This window comes from Mus caroli, chromosome 8 (genome assembly GCF_900094665.2).
Source record: "Mus caroli chromosome 8, CAROLI_EIJ_v1.1, whole genome shotgun sequence".
Classification (NCBI taxonomy): Eukaryota; Metazoa; Chordata; class Mammalia; order Rodentia; family Muridae; genus Mus; species Mus caroli.
Genome location: NC_034577.1, coordinates 38609938 through 38628005, shown reverse-complemented (window position 1 = coordinate 38628005; position 18068 = coordinate 38609938). Strand labels below are relative to the sequence as shown.

At 41.8% G+C, this 18068-nt stretch overlaps 1 protein-coding gene across 7 annotated transcripts in view; it reads right to left on the bottom strand.

Annotated features, from left to right (window-relative positions):
- Positions 1-18068, bottom strand: part of Fat1 (FAT atypical cadherin 1) — a 120116-nt gene that overhangs the window by 54749 nt on the left and 47299 nt on the right. For all 7 annotated transcript variants that reach the window (XR_003837393.1, XM_029480377.1, XM_029480379.1 and 4 more), the window contains exon 3: positions 10562-10876. Coding sequence is in view for 6 of the 7 variants with exons in the window: in XM_029480377.1 (XP_029336237.1) it covers positions 10562-10876 (315 nt within the window). In the remaining variant the exon portion in view is untranslated. The remainder of the gene's footprint in view (positions 1-10561; positions 10877-18068) is intronic.

Below are 18068 nucleotides of genomic sequence, written 5' to 3'. Positions count from 1 at the left end.
CTCAAATCCCGGGCTGCTAAACACGTTTCTTCACGTCTCCATAACATAACGTTAAAATTCACATCGTCAGTTGTACTGCCTCGGGAACTCAGAAGCTACAGTCATGGGGGAAATAAATCATTATGTTTTAAAATGACATATTAAAAATACTCTACCGGCAGTGGTGGCGCATGCCTTTCATCCTAGCACTTGGGAGGCAGAGGCAGGCGGATTTCTGAGTTCGAGGCCAGCCTGGTCTACAGAGTGAGTTCCAGGTCAGCCAGGGCTACACAGAGAAACCCTGTCTCGAAAAACCAACAAAGTGCTCTGAGGCATCAATATAGGAGACAATAGAAATACCATGTGTACCATGTGACTGTATGAGCATCTTCTACATGAACACTTTAGCCTGTATATTTGAAACAGCTCTAACGAAATAAAAAACGGCCTCGGACCAAAGACATCTGTAGCAGCTGGGAAGATCACAGAGGAGGGGTGTGTGTGTGGGGGGGGAGGTGGAGAGACAGGCAAGCAGCGGATGCTAAAGGGGGCCTGGGGAGAGCAGAACCATTCCAACTGGCTGAGTTTTAAAACCCTTTACCAGTGAACTGGAAAGCAAGCAGGGAGTGAGTAGCATTCCCACAGCCAGCGCTGTGCTTGGCTCTGTCATGGATACAATAACTGGGTACAGAAAGGTCCTGGCCCTTGAGGACTGGAGCCAGGAAGAGAACCAAGCAACAGGGCAAGATCAGAACCAACAATGAAAAAGTCAGAGTCTTGCTTAGCTCAGACCATTGGGGGGGCAGGACAACACGTCTCCCTTTTCCCATGCTGGAGACTTGGAGGGTGTCATAGGCAGAGGCAAAGGTTCAGCTCTCCCCATCAACTCTCCTATAGCTGTCATTGTGCATCTACTCTTAGAGCTTCCGTCATCGGAGGCTCTCAGAGCCTTTTGGCAGTGTGCGCTGTCTTCCTATAGGTAGTGTTCTGAGACTGGTTCTAACTGCAGTTGGCTGGGAGATCTTTGGCAGCTGTGGCCATCTGAGCAGCTATTGTTTGTCACTGCAGTACTGGTGCCGGCAGGATTAGGCTTGGAGCCAAAAATGGAATTCTATTCATAGCCTGTCAGGGCTGGAAAGGAGCTCGGAATTCACTTAACTCGAACTTCCAGAGGTCCGCAGAAAACACTAATAAAATTAATCAGACGGTGGTCACTCTGAAGCCACACAAGGAGTGGCTGAGGTCAGTATCACCCGCTTTTCTTCTGCTTTTACATCTGTTCTGCGAGCTGTTTCCTGGTGGAAATTAGTGGTTTCAGAACACAAGATCAGAAGGCAAATCAATTTCGCTGTGAATTAATTGTTTTTAGTATTCTACATAAGTTATGTAGGAGGGAGGGAGGCTCGGAGGGAGGGAAAGCACTCAATCAACTGTAAGGTTAATATCTAAGGTTAACATCGGCAAGCTTCCACAAAAGCATCTTAAGTGCAAAATCTTACATGTACTTTAGTCACTGACGTTCAGTGACCTAGAATCACAGAATTCTCCTTGATCCAACTGACCCTAAGGATCCCACGAAAACAGATTTGATGGGGGGAAAACGCACCAGATAAGGCAGGAGGTAAAACCTGACTTTTAAGACTTTAGAGATAATACATTTCACCATAAAATAAAAACTAGTATGAGAAATAGATTTAAAAAAAAGTCTATAGCCCTTAAAATACACGAAGGTGACTTCTTGTTGTTGTTGTTAATGAATTCCTGCCATTGTGGCGTGAGTGGCCTTTCACTTCCTTCCTTTCTAGAGCTATCAAATGTTACACCGGAAACCCTCGGAAGTTGTTTGCGGCTGTAGCTACTTCCTATTGAACTGTGTTAGGTCTCCTTTCCAGCCACAATAAAATGCCATTTTCTTATTGCCTCATTACTCAGTAATACAAGACTCACTTACTAAAGGAGCGTGCAGCTAGAATGCAATTAGGTGCCCAGTGTGTCTACTACCCACTGCAGTATTCTGCAGTGATTAAAGAACGCTCAGTTTGTAGATTATTAAATGTAAATATTCTATCTTCACTAAATCTGTTTGTAATCTTCTACTGAACAGTCACACCATCTCTTATATACCCGACATAGATAGCTCTTTATGAAATACTCTATTCTACATGTAAGCAAGGAAATCAGAGGCCCTTGTATGTTGGTGTTCTCTTAAAAGCACAACAAATGTATAATGTAGTCCTTTTGAGTATGAACAACTCAGTCCCAGACAAGGTTATGAAAAAAACAGGGGAGGGAGGAGCCCTCCATGAACCAAGAGCCAACCAGGGGAGCTGGCACTGCAGCTCTGTTTGTAATAAGATATATCAGCAGTACAAGGATGAAAATATCAAAAATTTAGGCATCTTTTATCTTCCAGTGAGAAATGATTTATTTCTTAAAGGGGAAAAGAACTAATTAGTATTGCTACCCACTTCTAAACATCTACCAGGAACTTGTTAAATCTCAAAAAAAACATGCTCTTAATAATGCATATTCTAAGTGTTGTAATTTAAGCACCTGGAAAGGCAACACTCAGTCTGTCTATATGCACTCTTGATTACAGAATGGGAAAAGTTGGATCTTCTATTTCAGAGTTTAATAATTTAAATAGCTGCTGCCCCATTTCAAGAAAAAAGAAAAAAATCAATACGCGAAGTATTTCCATTGTTACGTATAACACATCAGGGTCAGGGAACTGTTGCTCTACTTGTATGGACTTTAAATTGTGAATGGCTAGACACACTTTAATACTGAAAGCTATACAAACTTGAAAGTTCCTTTTATCATTGAACTACAAACACTGAGCTAAATGACTGTGACAGACACTGGACAGACTGCCTACCTAAAAACTTTTCTGGCCTTTTATACAAATGGTCAGTAATTCCTCCAGTATACGGATAATGGTAGCAAGCTTAAGGAGCTAGGATCATTTAAGAGCATTGTGGTTTTTAATGTGAAAAGGGCCACAGAAACAGTATCAGACTAAAAGCAACTATGCTCTGACACAGCATTCTTAAGGATACAGAATAACCACCGCAAAACCACACTCACACATCCAAGACACAGTACCCAGAAGCAGCAGGGAGGAAATCCATGCCTGTGGTTTGGACCCTGGGTGGTCTTGACCTCTCTGAAGTCATGTAATTATTTGTAAAGTGAGGAAAATGCAAGTCTCTCTTTGGAGACTCTGTTTGGAGTCTCTCTGCCCTTAGCACAAGGCCCCTCCCACAGAAAGATTTAAAGGATTTAAGTGAATCAAAGTTGATTGCAAAATGCAAAGCACAAATCAGAGGAAAAAGAGTGTGGCCTGCACTCCTAAAAATGGGCAAAATGAGGCTAAGAGACTGTAGAAGGGCTAGGAAGTGTAAGTTCACAACAGAAAGTTAGAGTCAAGAAAGAAAAGCCAGGGGTTGCCACTCTCTCTTGACTGCCCCCTTGAAGTTCGGCTCTCAAAGACAACCAAAGTGCACCAGAAAGAGCACCAGCAGCATTGGAAGAGCCTAAAGTGTTCTAAACCATTGATCCAAAGATGAACAGACTGGGTAGGACCTCAACCCAACCGGAACAATTTTGGCTGGGGATATAGCTTAGCGGTAAGAGTGTTTGCCTAGCGTATATGGGTCTTTGGGTTTAATCCCCATTGCTGCCCCAAAGTGGGGAGGAGCAAGCCGCCCTCAAATTCCAAACCCATTTTTAAATATCTCAAGGGGACAGAAATACATGATTCAGCCGATGAAGAGACTGACTTACAGTGTGCCTGCTGATACAACGAACCACACAAACCAAAGCGAGGATGCCCGCTTATGCCCACTACCCATTCCTAGTCTATTTAGCATGGCCACAAAATATAATTCTTCATATATTTCTTTCCAGATAGGAATGAAAATTAGTCAAACAGTAACCTATTTACTAAAGGAGATAAGAGCCGATAGATGAAAGGGCCAGAGATAGGCGGGTGGATACACATCTATAGTCAAAGAATCATTTGCTGAGCCTGTCAATCACTACCCTAAAGGGATTTTTCTAAACCATTTTGCCTGGCTTACCTAGGAGAGAAAAGAAATAGAAGCAGTTGCCTCTGTGCTTGGAAATACAGGCTGCATTAATAAGCAGTGTGGAGAGCCCAAAAGATGAGTCTTTTACTATATCCCACTGCTTGCTCCCTAAGTACTGGAACAAAGTCAAGGGGCAGAAAGCATGGCCAAGATAAGGTGAAATAAAGGAGCCTGGGGGTAGGTGGCTTAGATAGCATCTAGCAGCTTAGAACAAGCACACTGGGAAGATTCCAGCTAAGGGACAGGGCAAGACAGGGCAAGGGTGGGTCAGCCTAACAGAGGAGGAGCTATGAGCACCAGCTCAGGGTTCGCTAGTGTACTGGCTAATTTTATGTCAAGTTCACACAAGCCACAGTCATCAGAGGAGAGACAGCCTCAATCAAGAAGATACCTCTGTAAGATCGGGCTGTAGGAAATCCTGTAGGGCATTTTCTTAATTTGTGATTGATTGGGGGAAGAGCCTAGACCAATGTGGATGGAGCCAGCCCGATCCTGGGTTCTATAAGCAACCAGGCTAAGCAAGCCATAGTGAGTAAGCAGTACCCTCCATGGCCTCTGCATCAGCTCCTGCCCTCACTGGGTTTGATGAAGAACTGTTACCTACAACTGTTGAGTGAAATAAACTCTTTCCTTCCCAAGTTGCCTTTTGGTCCTAGTGTTTCACTGCAGCGATGGAAACCCACACCGAGAGAGTCAGTTTGCCTGTGAAAGGCAACTGCTCTGCCATTCTCTATCCCCAGCCCCCAGAGAGGCTCCAGAGGCCAGAGCACCAATGCAGAAAAAGAAAACACTCCGTTAAGACACCAGGGACTGGAATGAAGGACTACATAAAAGTGAGAGCACTCACTGGGAATCTTTCTGTGCCCTTTGAATCCTGCATTATGTGACTCAACTACTTAATGAAGTCAGGAATATAATCTAGAAGGGATGTGCCTGTGTGCAGACATCCCAAGGCCCAGTGTTGTTAGGCACAGAATGCAAGTAATTAATGGTCATTATGAAGAGCACAGTCTAGGCAGAACTTAAGGACAGATACTCTGGGTGTCCTCAATGTAATAGTTTAGAGAGACATAAAGTGAACTCTAATTTCTTTCTTTTTTTTTTTTTAACTAGCTCCAGAAACCCATGATACTAAATAAGTTTATATGTAAAATTAATCAGCAAATTCAATTTTTATTATTTAAACACACACACACATCTTTGTTGGAATTATCTAGTACTCCTTTAATTAAGCTTTTGGGGGGAGGAGTATACACAGAATTATTGCAAAGCTGAAACTGAATAAATATTTTTAGGATTAAAAAAAAAAGCAATAACGGAGCTTCTACATCTGCACAAGGGGCCAGATTACACTTAACAATACCAAAGGTAAGAAAAATGGACAAAGTAACAGTTTGCACACAAAAATAAAAAGGGGGGAGTGGGGTGAGGGGGGAGTGACTCTTAACGAGCTATCTTGAAGGTTTTCAGAATATTCATCCCTACATGAGAACCAGGAGATATGCACTAATGACCTCCTGAAGACTAAATAGTAAAGGCAGCATTATTTCCTACAACCAAACACAGTAACAGTTACATAAATGCCCATCAATCACTAAAAGGATAAACTGTATCTACATAAGGAATACAAACAACAACAACAACAACAAAACAGACTTAAGGGCTCATACAGAGCTGCAGCGTGCATGACTCTCAAATAAGTGGAGTGCTAAACCCTTCTCCCCAAGTTTATACACAATGTCAGCCCATTTGTGAAATTCTATGGGCAAATTTATATATAACTAATATAATGGCTGGGAACACCAGAGATCACCTAGGGATGGGGGCAAAGAGCCAGACGACAGAAACTCAGGAGGCAATTCTTTAGAATTACCTAGATGCTCACTGCCTGACATCCTGATGGGTCCCTGGGTCTGGACAAAGGTGGATTTACCTCCTGCTAATTATACCCCAAGGGAGCTTTTAAAAAGTAAAAAGACTTACATTGTACCAAAACCTTGGAAGATAGCAAATTCACTGAGACTAAGACTTGAGACTTTTCCGAAGCAGGCACAAACCTGAAGAGTAACCTTCAAAATTATCAGGCGACTGGGAATTGCATATCTCTCCTCAAAGTTGCTAACAGGTGGGGTCAGTTTCCTAGGTTACCAGAGGATAAAGAAATATGTAAAGCTCACACTGGTGGCTTTTGTCTGGGGCCCCTCCTCTGTCCTTGGCATACCACAGAGCTCTGATGCTTTGGATTGCGTGAGCAGGCAGATTCAAGGCTCCAAACAATAAAATATCTGTGTCCCTGCCTCTCTCTTGCCTTGAGCAAAGGCACAATTTTTACGTTAAAAGACGCAAACTGACCCTAACTGATACTGGAAATAGCCAAACAACAACGAAAAGTTACTAATATTTACTCTCTGTTAACAAAAGTATCTACGTTAGGAAAGGAGAGTGAGTTAGACCTTTTGCCTGTGTGCCCTAAAAGAGAAATCTCATCAAGTCCTACTTATAATTAGTACACTAGCAACTGCCTGAGATGAAGCAAGACAGCCTCAGCACCATAATTAAACACTAGAAGATACCAAAAAAAGAAGTTCATTCAAGCCTGATGCTTGGAGACCAAACTTTAGAAATGACCGCAGTTCCAGAAAGCTTCTTTGAAAAAACATATTCTTGTCAACAACAACAACAAAAACCACATAGGGATGCTCTCCTCATTTACAAAATGACTGTGAGTAGGTGTTAAGTCTATACAAAATGTTCTAAGGACTTTATACAGACTCTAGAATACAAGTCCCTCCCTCCTTCAGTCGTAAAGGCCACATAAACAGTCCTTACCCGGCAGTCAAGTCGCCTAAGCCTGTCTCTTGGACAGGCTACTCTCCCTGCTTCTCCCAGCTTCAAAATAAGCCCAACAGCTCTTCCAGGGCCTTCTACTTCCTGACTGCCCCATGCCACCAGTGTGACTGCAGTTACTGCAAACACCTTCATCACAGGCTGCCTCAGGCTGCTGCTCACACGGCCTTCCCTGTGTTCCTTCACACCTGTATCTACAGGGCAAAATCTGAAGACATTTCACGTCCTGACACCTTAAACATTAGGCTTTCTGCAGTCTACCCGGTATCCAATAATCCCTTGGAAGCAAACACACATTGTTCCTTATGCTTGTTGCCCCCTCCCCCCACAATGTAGAGCTGTATGAAGCCACTAAAATCTTGGTTGTCATACATCCATCAAACAAGCAGCTGAAACATGCAAGAGAAACAGGCTGTGGCATATTCTCCACAAAGGACCCTGAGGAGTCCAGGAGGAGGGCCTTAATAAGAGTGTCAATCGATGGTCGCTAATCCTAAAGCCTCCAGCCCTAATGTCTGCTTCCTCCACAGTCCCAAAGGGAAGACTAACTACGGCCACATCTCCTAGTTCCAGCCCGGTGATTTTCCTCCTTCAGACATTAATTACTAAGGACCCTGATTTAAGGTCTCCAGGTGGTGTTCCGGGTCAGTAAATCACAAGAGCTTCTTTCAGAGAGTCTTTCACCGGCTCCCACCACCCAGCCTCCATTTTAACAAACCACCTCTTAAAATGCAGTGCCTGCTGTATGGTTTCAGAGGATGAGGCGGCCTACTGATGTCCCTTGAGCCTTGAAGATCACGCTTAGACCTTCCGCTGAGTTGGAGACACACCTCGCTGTACTTATTTATACTCTATTTTTTCTTAACAGTATGTTTACTAAAGCATGATTATTTCTGGATCATTAAGAACATGTTTGGGGCTTTGTGAAAACTCTCTAACCATAGTTTGTAACTAACACACCTCTCAGCAACTAGCCCCATACACTACAGTCGGCCTCTACTTCCTGTCTGCCTTCAAGCTGTAAAAACAACCTGCTTGGAGATGGATTCTCTCCAGCTGTCTTCTCAGCATTATACACGCGCCTCACACCCAGGGGTGAGAGCTCATGGTGAACTCCTAGAGGCTGTGTGTTCGCACAGAAGAGTTCAGGCACCATTTTCTAAGAGGCCTGAGGGAGAAACGCAAAGGGAAGGCAAGGCTGGACCAGGGCTATTCCTGAGACCTAGCCTAGACCATCTTTAAACTTTCTGTCTCCTATTAATTATGCCCAGAGCTGCAGTGTCTGCTCGGATACTGGAAGGAAACTTATTGCTTGCTTTCCTGTCTCTTCACAGGGGACTTAATCAAACCTAAAAGAGGGACAGAAGGCATAAAAAAAGAAACATTTTTAAAGTCTAATTCAGTAAGCAGTTTTAAATGGAACTAGTTATTTTTATTATATATTGTACTATATGTCACATAATATATATGTATATATATGTGTGTGTGTATGTATGTATATATAAATACACATACATAAATACTCTTTAGTTATCACCTCGGGGCTTTTACTTCTCTCTTTCCATACTGGGCCACTCCTTCTGTTCAGGCATGCTATCCAGACTCTAAACCTCCTCTGAAATTATTTTAAACTTACACCTTTCTTCTTTTACAGCAGGTGACGTGCTTTAAATTTTGACTCTTAGGTTTTGGGTACTTTCATTTGACTTCACAGCAACAGTGGGACCTAATTACCACCCGGACCTGGAAAACAGCACACCTCAGTCTGCAGCAACAGCCCTGCACTAGCCCTGCCCGGCATAGCGAAGACAGGCTGCTAACCCACTTCTTAGCTCCAAGTTCGCCGTGCTGCCTTCAATGCTCCTGGACAGAGACTACTCTCGGGTCCTACACATTTCTCTTCTATGTACCTCAGCTCAAGGCTCAATCTGTCTTGATAAATCCAAACTATACTAGCTTTGTGTGTGTGTGTCCCAAAAGCTAGGATACAATTATCCCCAAACAAACAAAACAATTTATAAAGCACTCAAAAGAAATCTTGAAGCCACTCAACTACTATAGAAAAGTATTTATAATGGCAGGCTGAAATATGCTGACAACTTAACCCTAGCTTGCGCACACAAATACACACACACACACTGGGGATAGAACCCAGGGCTTCTCTTATGTTAGGCAAATGCTTGGCTGCTAACTTACATCACCAGCTCTTAGACACATTTCATTTCCTATAGGAACTTAGAACGTAGGTACCTCTCAAGATTTGCTTGGTTTTTTTTGTTTTTTGTTTTAAGTTCAATGAAACAAAGTAAGACATAATGACATGGGGAGAAGAAATGGTAACGAAGACGAAGCTTGGAGCCTTCTGACATTCAAAACAGGTGAGACAGAGGTGTAAGAAGAGCTAAATAAGTCTTGCTCTCTAGAATGCCAGGTTCGTCAGATTCTACCAGCAAAGACGGAAGAAGACACATACAATGTCCAGTCATTGACAGGCTAAGCCATTCAGTTCCCTACAAGGAAACTTTTCTTTCAAGGCCGTACAGTAGCTGTTGTTTTAACTGATTACTAATAATAAATAGAATTGTTCTGCACTCAACGTGAAAAGTTTCCATAGCAGAAACAGGAGCTACATGCTCACTATACAAATGATAACACATGGATCATCAATTTGTGTGTGGTGGGGGTGGGGGTGGATTTAAAAAAGCCTAAGAACCAGGAAAGAAATAAAACATTATTAAATATGGAAGAGCAGAATCTGGGCTCACAGGATGGAGAGACTGCTGACCATGGAGTCAAGCTCCTAAAGAGCAGAGGGCCACAGAGATTCATTTTTAAGTGAATGTGTGTGTATATCTGTGTGTGAGGTTGTATCTGTGAGCACACGGGCCACATAGGCCAAAGGCATTAGATCCCTGGGGCTAAAGTTACAAAAGGTTGAAAGCCACTTAAAGTGGGTTCTGGGAGCTGAACTCAGTCGGGTCCTAGACAAGGGAACACAGTCTCTTAACCACTGAGCTATCTCTTCAGCCCTGGGTGTGTGAGTGAGTATGTGTGTGTGAGTGTGTGTATGAGAGCGTGTGAGTTTGTGTGTGTGTGAGTGTGTGTGTGTCACAGTCTTTGAGAAGAGAACAACGTAATGTCTTCCAACCCTAAAGTGGCTTGGCCCTCATCCTGTCACAGTCAGAGTTCTGGGAAAAATTTAAAGCAGTACTTAGAAAGTAATGAAGTATGGAATAAAAATCTAATATTTTTCACATATATATATATATATATATATATATACACACATATATATATGTGAATATATATATATATAAATTCAGATACTTAGTAGCAAAATTTGTTCTAGGCTTACTGCATCATCACTGAATTACTATTAAAAATGACAACTGCTTTAGACCCAGGGAGCAAAACTTGACTGTGAAGGAAAACTCATCCATCAGCTATATGGTAGGAAGCCCAAAGAGGTACACACATGTGTGAATTAAATTTCATCCACAAATCAAACCTTGTTCTGAGGAAATGAAGAGGAAAAAGAGGTACCAAACCAAAGAAACTTTGGCAAGAGAGAAATACGAACTCCTAGCTCTCAACTGGGAGAGTGTACTCACACACACGCCATCCATTTAGAAGCATGGACGTACCTGTCTTAGGATGTATCGAGAAGAATCCTTGCGGGTTCCCACTAGTAATTCTGTATGTCAGTTTGTCATTGGAGCTAGAATCTGGGTCAAAAGCCTCAATCTGGACCACAGATACATCCTTGGGTGAGTTTTCCATGATTTCTGGATAGTACACGGGCTCTGATGTCTGCGGCGCGTTGTCATTGACATCCTCCACCTCTATGTAGACCTCTATGAAGGACGACAGAGGCACCACGCCCTGATCTGTGGCATAGACTGTGAGCCAGTAGTGGGAAGTCGATTCTCTGTCCAGTCGGTCTGAAGTCTCTATAACACCTAGAAATAAGCGGCCAAAGAAGAAAGTTAACAACAAGCACAAGATGCCACCTGTGTCTAAGAATAACGACTCTGCTGGTGGCTTATGCGTCACTTACGAGATGAGATGCATGAACTTCAGCAAGTCTTTGTGCCCCAGTTTCCCTGCCTAAAAGGAGGAGGATAAATGCATACTCCTTAGTGGCTGGATAAATGAGTTAATACCTATGAAATGGTTAGATATGTAGCATATAATATAGACTAAGTATTTACAATTACTAGTGTCAAGCAGACTACTTTAAAAATCTATGATCTAAGCTGGGATTAAAGGAATACGTATGGATCTCTGTGAGTTCGAGGCCAGCCTGGTTTGCAAGGAGAGCCAGGGATCCCTAGTGAGACCCTGTCTTGAAAACACAAAAAGGCAAAACCAATCAAACAGAAAATCTACGGTCTAAGCTGAAAGTAACCCAGGAGATAGGCACTAAGAAATCATCTCATGGTCTAATACGCTGCGTTCCAAAGATAAAATTTATGGCTGGTTAATATATGTTGAGTTTCTTGGAGATTAAGCAGGAAACCAAAAATCTCAGCTCCATGGCCTCAGAACCGCTCAGTAAGCCACAACCCAGGGAAAGAGACTAGGAGCAACATTCCTCTAGACAGCCAGAGTAATTGGGGTGAGGTTACCCAATCCTTAAAAAAAAAGGAAATATTTGCAAGCCTCGCATAAGAGATTACTAAGGTCTCTTATATGTTAAACCTCTTAACATCTTTAACCATCTTAAGCAAACAGACAACCAGTATGTTATAAAAATATAAATTCTCCCAGTTAAACTCCAAGGGTGTATCTTTCCTAGCTGCTCCTGGAGTTTCTGGTTCCTCATATGAAGCACAGCAACTATGCACTTCACGAATAAACTGCCCAAGCTGGAGTTAGGATACAGAGTCTCCACTGAGATCCAAACCAGGGCCGTTGTTATTGAGAGAACTGGGAAGAGAGGAATCGTATACCCACTGAAAACAGACTCAATGGGATTGGTGTACTTTGGCCCAGTTACAGACATCTATTAAAACTTCAATTCCAGAATCTTCCAACAAAGTAATCAGAAGTAGAAATGTGAACTCTCTTAAGCAAATCTGGCCTTTCAGCTCCCAGAATGATTGATCACTGTGAACTGAGACACCTTTAACGTTCAACACCATGCACCTGACTACACTTCAGAACTCCTCCAACCTCAGAATCACTAAGGTATCCATCCGACGCAGAGATGCCAATCCAAGTGCCCCTATGTTCAACGTACTTATTTGAATCACTAACCCATATTATGCACTTACATGATCAAATAAACCCTTTAACTGTATGCAACACAACATTTTGAAATGTGGGTACACTGTAGAATGGCTCAGGTGAGCTAATCAACCATAACTATGCATTACCTCTGCCTATAGATATTCCCTCCTCTGTGTGTGTGTGTGTGTGTGTGTGTGTGAGAGAGAGAGAGAGAGAGAGAGAGAGAGAGATGGGGAGGGAAGGAGAGAGAGAAGGAAGGAGGGAGATAGAGAATACCTAACATTCATCAAAATTTCAAACCCAACATATTGTTATTAACTATGGTTAATGAAGTCCTTGTATTTAGAATTATTTAAATTTAAATCCTTGCTTATTTGGGTGTGTGATATCAGAAAATTTCACAGCATAATGACTAACCAAATGTAAAGTGAACTACCTTAAACGTCTCCACCACTTTTGCTTAACAGTTGATTATACCCAAAATGATTCCCCTTTTCCTCTAACCCAAAGGCAATCTATGTATTCAACAATGCACTAAGTTAGTGAATAGTAACTATGTCTTGAGCAAATACATCTTTTCTATTCTCTCCTGTTCACTGCAAGCCATCACTTTACCCTCCACGGGTTACTTATTAACAAAAGGAAGGTGCAGCTGCTCCTCAGTCTCCTGGGCTGCCCCTCCATTAAAATGCAATTAAACCCATTGGACAAGTGAAGTATTATTAGAAAATTTCAAGTAGACAAGACACATGGTGGTTCTGCCCCCTGCCTCTCACTTCTAACCGTTAGATAGTTCATGCTGCTTGCTTGCTTGCTTGCTTGATTTCTTAATCATAATTCTCTCGATGTAATTATAAGCTCATAAAGCAATGACAATTCTATAAACAATTTGCTCTGGATTCACTCCATGCCAGACAACATGGTAGCCCCGCGCTGTGCCGTGACACCTTTCCTGACACACCTCGACTACTGTTTCCACCTCATGATGAAAACCTCAGACGTGAGGAACATTCCCAGTAAAGGGCAGATCCTTGGAATCCAGAGCCAACACAGAGCCTGGGACTGTCTATTCTGAGCACAATGATTGGAGGATAAAGATCAATACTCAGGTAAAGATTATACATTCATTCAAATACAACAGCTTTAAGGGGGAAGACATGAAATGCAAGCACGGTATGATGGACGACGGGTGATTTGCTTTCCTTTACATTTTTTTTCCTAGTCTCATCTATGTAGCCTTCTGCTTAGAACTGGTTCTCCTGTCCAATCAACCGCGCACAGGGCAAAAGTCATGTTCCTCTTGATGTGAACGCCTCCTAAGCACTCCTAGCTATGGCCAGGAGAATAGCTGAGTATAAGGAAAGGTTGGGAACAATGTCTTATTAAATATTAATTAAGAGAGTAAGACTAGGGACCGTGATGGCCACTTCCCTATGGCAGGAAGTCAGGTTACAGGGATGGACCACAGGGGTTGATAGGAATCCAGTCCATTCTTTACAGAAAGCCTCAGCTCTAAAATAATCCACATGCCAGTCATCTAGAAGTATGACCAGAAATAATGTTTATTCTTTGAGTCACTCCGAGTCCTTATTCCTGTAACCAACACAGCTACCACCAACACCGGGGAAAGAATGGCAAATAAAACTGACACCTTCAAGCCATCAGGGGGTGTGAATGAGACAACTGTACACATTCTTAAAATTCTACTCCTCTTCCTAATTCTCTTGCCTCTGAGTCAACTTTCAAATGCTGATAACCAGTGATGACTTTTTTTTTTCATAAGAAGTTACAAACTTGTGCTTCCTGGGAAAAATAAAATCTAGTCTCTAAATGACTCTTTACCTTTAGACTCTCCCAGAGTTCTATCCCGACTTCAACAACCTGTTGCGGTTTTCCCTTCCAGACCTGTCTGTTCCTAGTTATAATTTTCTATCTTTCATATCTTTGCTTTTTAAACAAAAACAGAATGGTTGCTATGAGACAGAATCTCCTGCCTCTGTATCAGGTGCTGGGATTATGGGTCCATACCAAACCATGCCTGGCTCTCTTTCACCTTTTAGATAGCAGTGACAGCATGCAATTAGAGGACAGATAAGGCCAGAGTGTCAAGAGGAAGAGGCAACCCTGCCTTCTAAAATTCCCTCTAGCTAGAGGCAGAAGTAAAATCTAGTAGAATGGGGAGGAACAGGGCAATCACAGGATGCTTATCTGGTGAGGAATATGGGAGCCACACAGGATGACCAGGGAGACTTTCAATGACAAACATGCTGCGCACAGAAGACAGCCCGGACATGCCTGTGCTATGAGCTGCCAGCAGTGTGCTATAATCAGGAATTGTTCCCTTACTTTAATGAAGTATTACAGAAGCCTGAGTGCCCAACTTTCTAACCTTGAGAATACAATGAAGACATTTTTCCAAAAAAGGCTGCTAATAAGCTGAACAATCTGAAAAAGGGCTGGAAATCTGAAACCATTAGCTAAAACTATTTATCATTCCTAACGTGCTTCACGGGATTGCAAAGCCACCACCAGATGTCACTATGGAAACTGACTTTTAAATATGCATCTGTTGAAATTGCTACTATGCTGAAGGGAGAGATCACATGATTTCTAAAAGAGCACTCATCCATAAATGGGATATCTTTTATCAAATACCTCGGGATTTAGGGATTGGAGGAGGAGGAGGAGGAAGAAAGATGTTAAGAGCCAGAGGTGATGGGGGACTCTGAGGAAACAAGAGTCTTTCAGATACTGATACACAGAAAGAAACTACACAAGACCTGTGCCTGGTTCAAATCAAACCAAACCCCTGCAGTGAACACAGGAAGTAGATAAAAAGTCCCGCCCCTAATCAAGAAGGCTCTTGCAAGTGTTGCCTGCTGGCAAAGAGAAAGTCAGTTTTCTCGATGGGCGTGTCACCAGGTATCTAAACCAGATCCGAGGCACACCCTGTGCTGGGAGATCAGGCCAACACAAAACAGGCTCCCTGGGTCTTTTGTATTTTTGTCTTATTGTTAAGGTTTTTTGGTTGGGTTTTTGTTGTTGTTGTTTGTTTTTGGTTTGGTTTGGTTTGGTTTTTGATGGGTAAGGAAGTAGATAGGATCTTGGAACTGGGGGGAAGAAAAAGAATATAATCAGGATATACTATATGAAAAAAAATTTAATTATGAAAAAGAAAACATAGCTGTGGCAGACCCTCGTCCCAGAAAGAATCAGCAGATATTTAACTAAGTGGGTATTGGTGTCATTTTTCCCTGGCCTGGTTTTTCAAGGCTTGTGGCACATCATACCAATTGCTCAAGAAAACAGTTACAGGTCCATCAAGCTTTCCAGTCTTGCTACCACTAAGGCTGGTTTCACTGTCACATCAAATCCTGTCTGCCCTCAGCATCTATCTCACAGCTGACACTGTGGCCTCCATTCCAACATAGGGACTTTTGTAAGGCAAAATGACATTGCCACACTGCCAAAACAAAACAAAACAAAAAGTGAGTGATTCAACTTTCCATGCCCACAGAATACCTCTCTTATTGAAGTTTGCCAATTTTAGTTAACGGACCGTGGCTGCTAGTGGGACCTAGTGCCAGAGATTCTGACAAAAACTGTTATTTCTGAATCTCTGGTTACTCCTACTCAAAAATAAAATTCAGAACACAACTGCACAGTAGCCTCCCTTAAAACTGGGAGGGGCTGGGGATGCAACTTCATGAGACGGCACTTGCTAGGGAGCAAGCCTCAGCTTTGGGTGCCAGCATTAAGTCACCCAACCCTTATCTCCAAATGTTGCAGTTTAGTGTCTTTCTATTATAGATACGTAACACCTGGGACAAATAACCTAACTTGATAGAAGCGTTATTCTGCCTCACACCATCAGAATACCATGATCAACAGTCATACTGATAAATGTCATAGCCTTTGAGCCTTTTAAAGGAGTGAAAATTTTTAAGTCTGACTCATCTTTAAAATAACCACCAATTTCACATGCAACATTATCTAATAAGAAACCCTTGAATTCTTTTAGAACTGTGTGATCGATCACATATATACACACATATATAACATAATATATTATATAATATATGATCACATAGATGTCTGTAAGGACATTATATAATATATATAACATAATATATATTATATATAATATATAGAGGTGATTAATATACAAGATGGGGAAATGTAAAGACTGAAGTGTAATGGTTTTACTTTGTACAGAAAGAATAGAAAAACTAAATTCTAGTATCTTTGAAAACCAGAATGTTCCATGAATATTTACAAGTGCATATAAGTACCTAAAATTGTAATTTTCTGACGTCAGATGACTACAGAAAGTACTGACAATCAGCTGGAAGCGCTGCCTCCTGCTTGTAATCTCAAGGCTCTGAGGCTTAAGTAAGAAACTGCCTCGGACGGAGTTCAGTGCCAGCCTCGGCTCCAGTGTGACCACATGTCAAATAACAGAAGAAATACAAGCAAACACATAATCGAAAACCATCTCTTAGGGGCCACGCCAAGTCCTACAGAGAAACCACTTTGTATTTAAGAACACAATCAACCACGAATAAAATCCCTAGCTATCCAGTAGAGCCAAAGACATGTTACTGACCAACATGACTCAATCTTTCACAACCAGTAACTTGTCACGGCTGTCATTTATATCCGGGAACACAGGAAATCCACGGCAATAATGGTAGCAGTAGCACTCGGGAGCACCAGCAGCACTCAAGAGCACCAGCGACTTCTGAATAGATATGTCCTTGCTGGAAGCTCTAAGATGAATCACTGGGAGTGGGCTTGGAGGATTCAAAGGCCCATGCCAGACCCAGTGAGTGAGTGAGTGAGTGTGTGTGTGTGTGTGTGTGTGTGTGTGTATGTGTGTCTGCCTTTGTCAGTCTATGTTTGTATGTGTGTGTCTGTGTGTGTGTGTCTGTGTCCGTCTCTCTACGTTTGTGTGTGACTGTGTGCGTGCGTGAACATGCGCACATGTTTCTTCAGAGCAATAGAACACTAAGACAGGTACACTGGCTGCAGGAAGGAATGCCAATGGTGTCCAAACTGAGTAAAAACTAAAAATCTGCCTTATACACATTAAAAGATATGCAGAAAACAACAGCCAGAATAAACAAGCTGAAAGGATGCAGAAACCCAGTGGGCTAAAATATTTTCATAAATCTGTAACAGTTTTGTTATTTTTATTATATTTATTATATTTTATTATTTTTATAATCAGGAACAGTTCAAAAATCCATACTGAAAATGCATACAATAAGTTAAATTAAAAAAACAAAACAAAACAAAACCAAAATACCCTCTCTGTCGTAGGATATTCTTAATTCTTTCTCTAGATCACAGAGATGTATCTCTAAATAGATTTTTCTGTACATATTTAAGGTATGTAAATGATATTCAGGCATGCATAATTGTATGCATTTATGCATAATAATGCATAAAAAGAAACTACTTTTCTTCCTCCAGTGCTTGTAAGAAGAGCAGCCAAGATCTAGATACTCACTAGGCTAGAACCCAAAACCAACACCATTTAACTATGTCTTTCCTTGTGCCTTAGAGACGCATGCTTGTCCATTCTGTGTGTCTGCCTCTCTGCAGGAAATAAGACAAATATTCATTTTCAAGGAGTTATCTCCATTTCACGTACAGTAAGCAGATGTTTAACAATGCATACTGCAACACCTTCAACAATTAACATTTCAAAGTACACTTCCAAGGATGCACAAAGTTTTAGGTCTAAGATGTCTGTATTTTGTTGTCTAGCACTAAGCAGAAATTAATGATTCAAGGGAGAGGTTTTTTTTTAAATGTAGCAATGGCCATATTTGCTTATTATCTTGTCTTATATCTCCTTAATTAAAAAAAAATGTGTGTCTCTAAACTTCCATTTGAAACTGTTGAGGTAGCTTT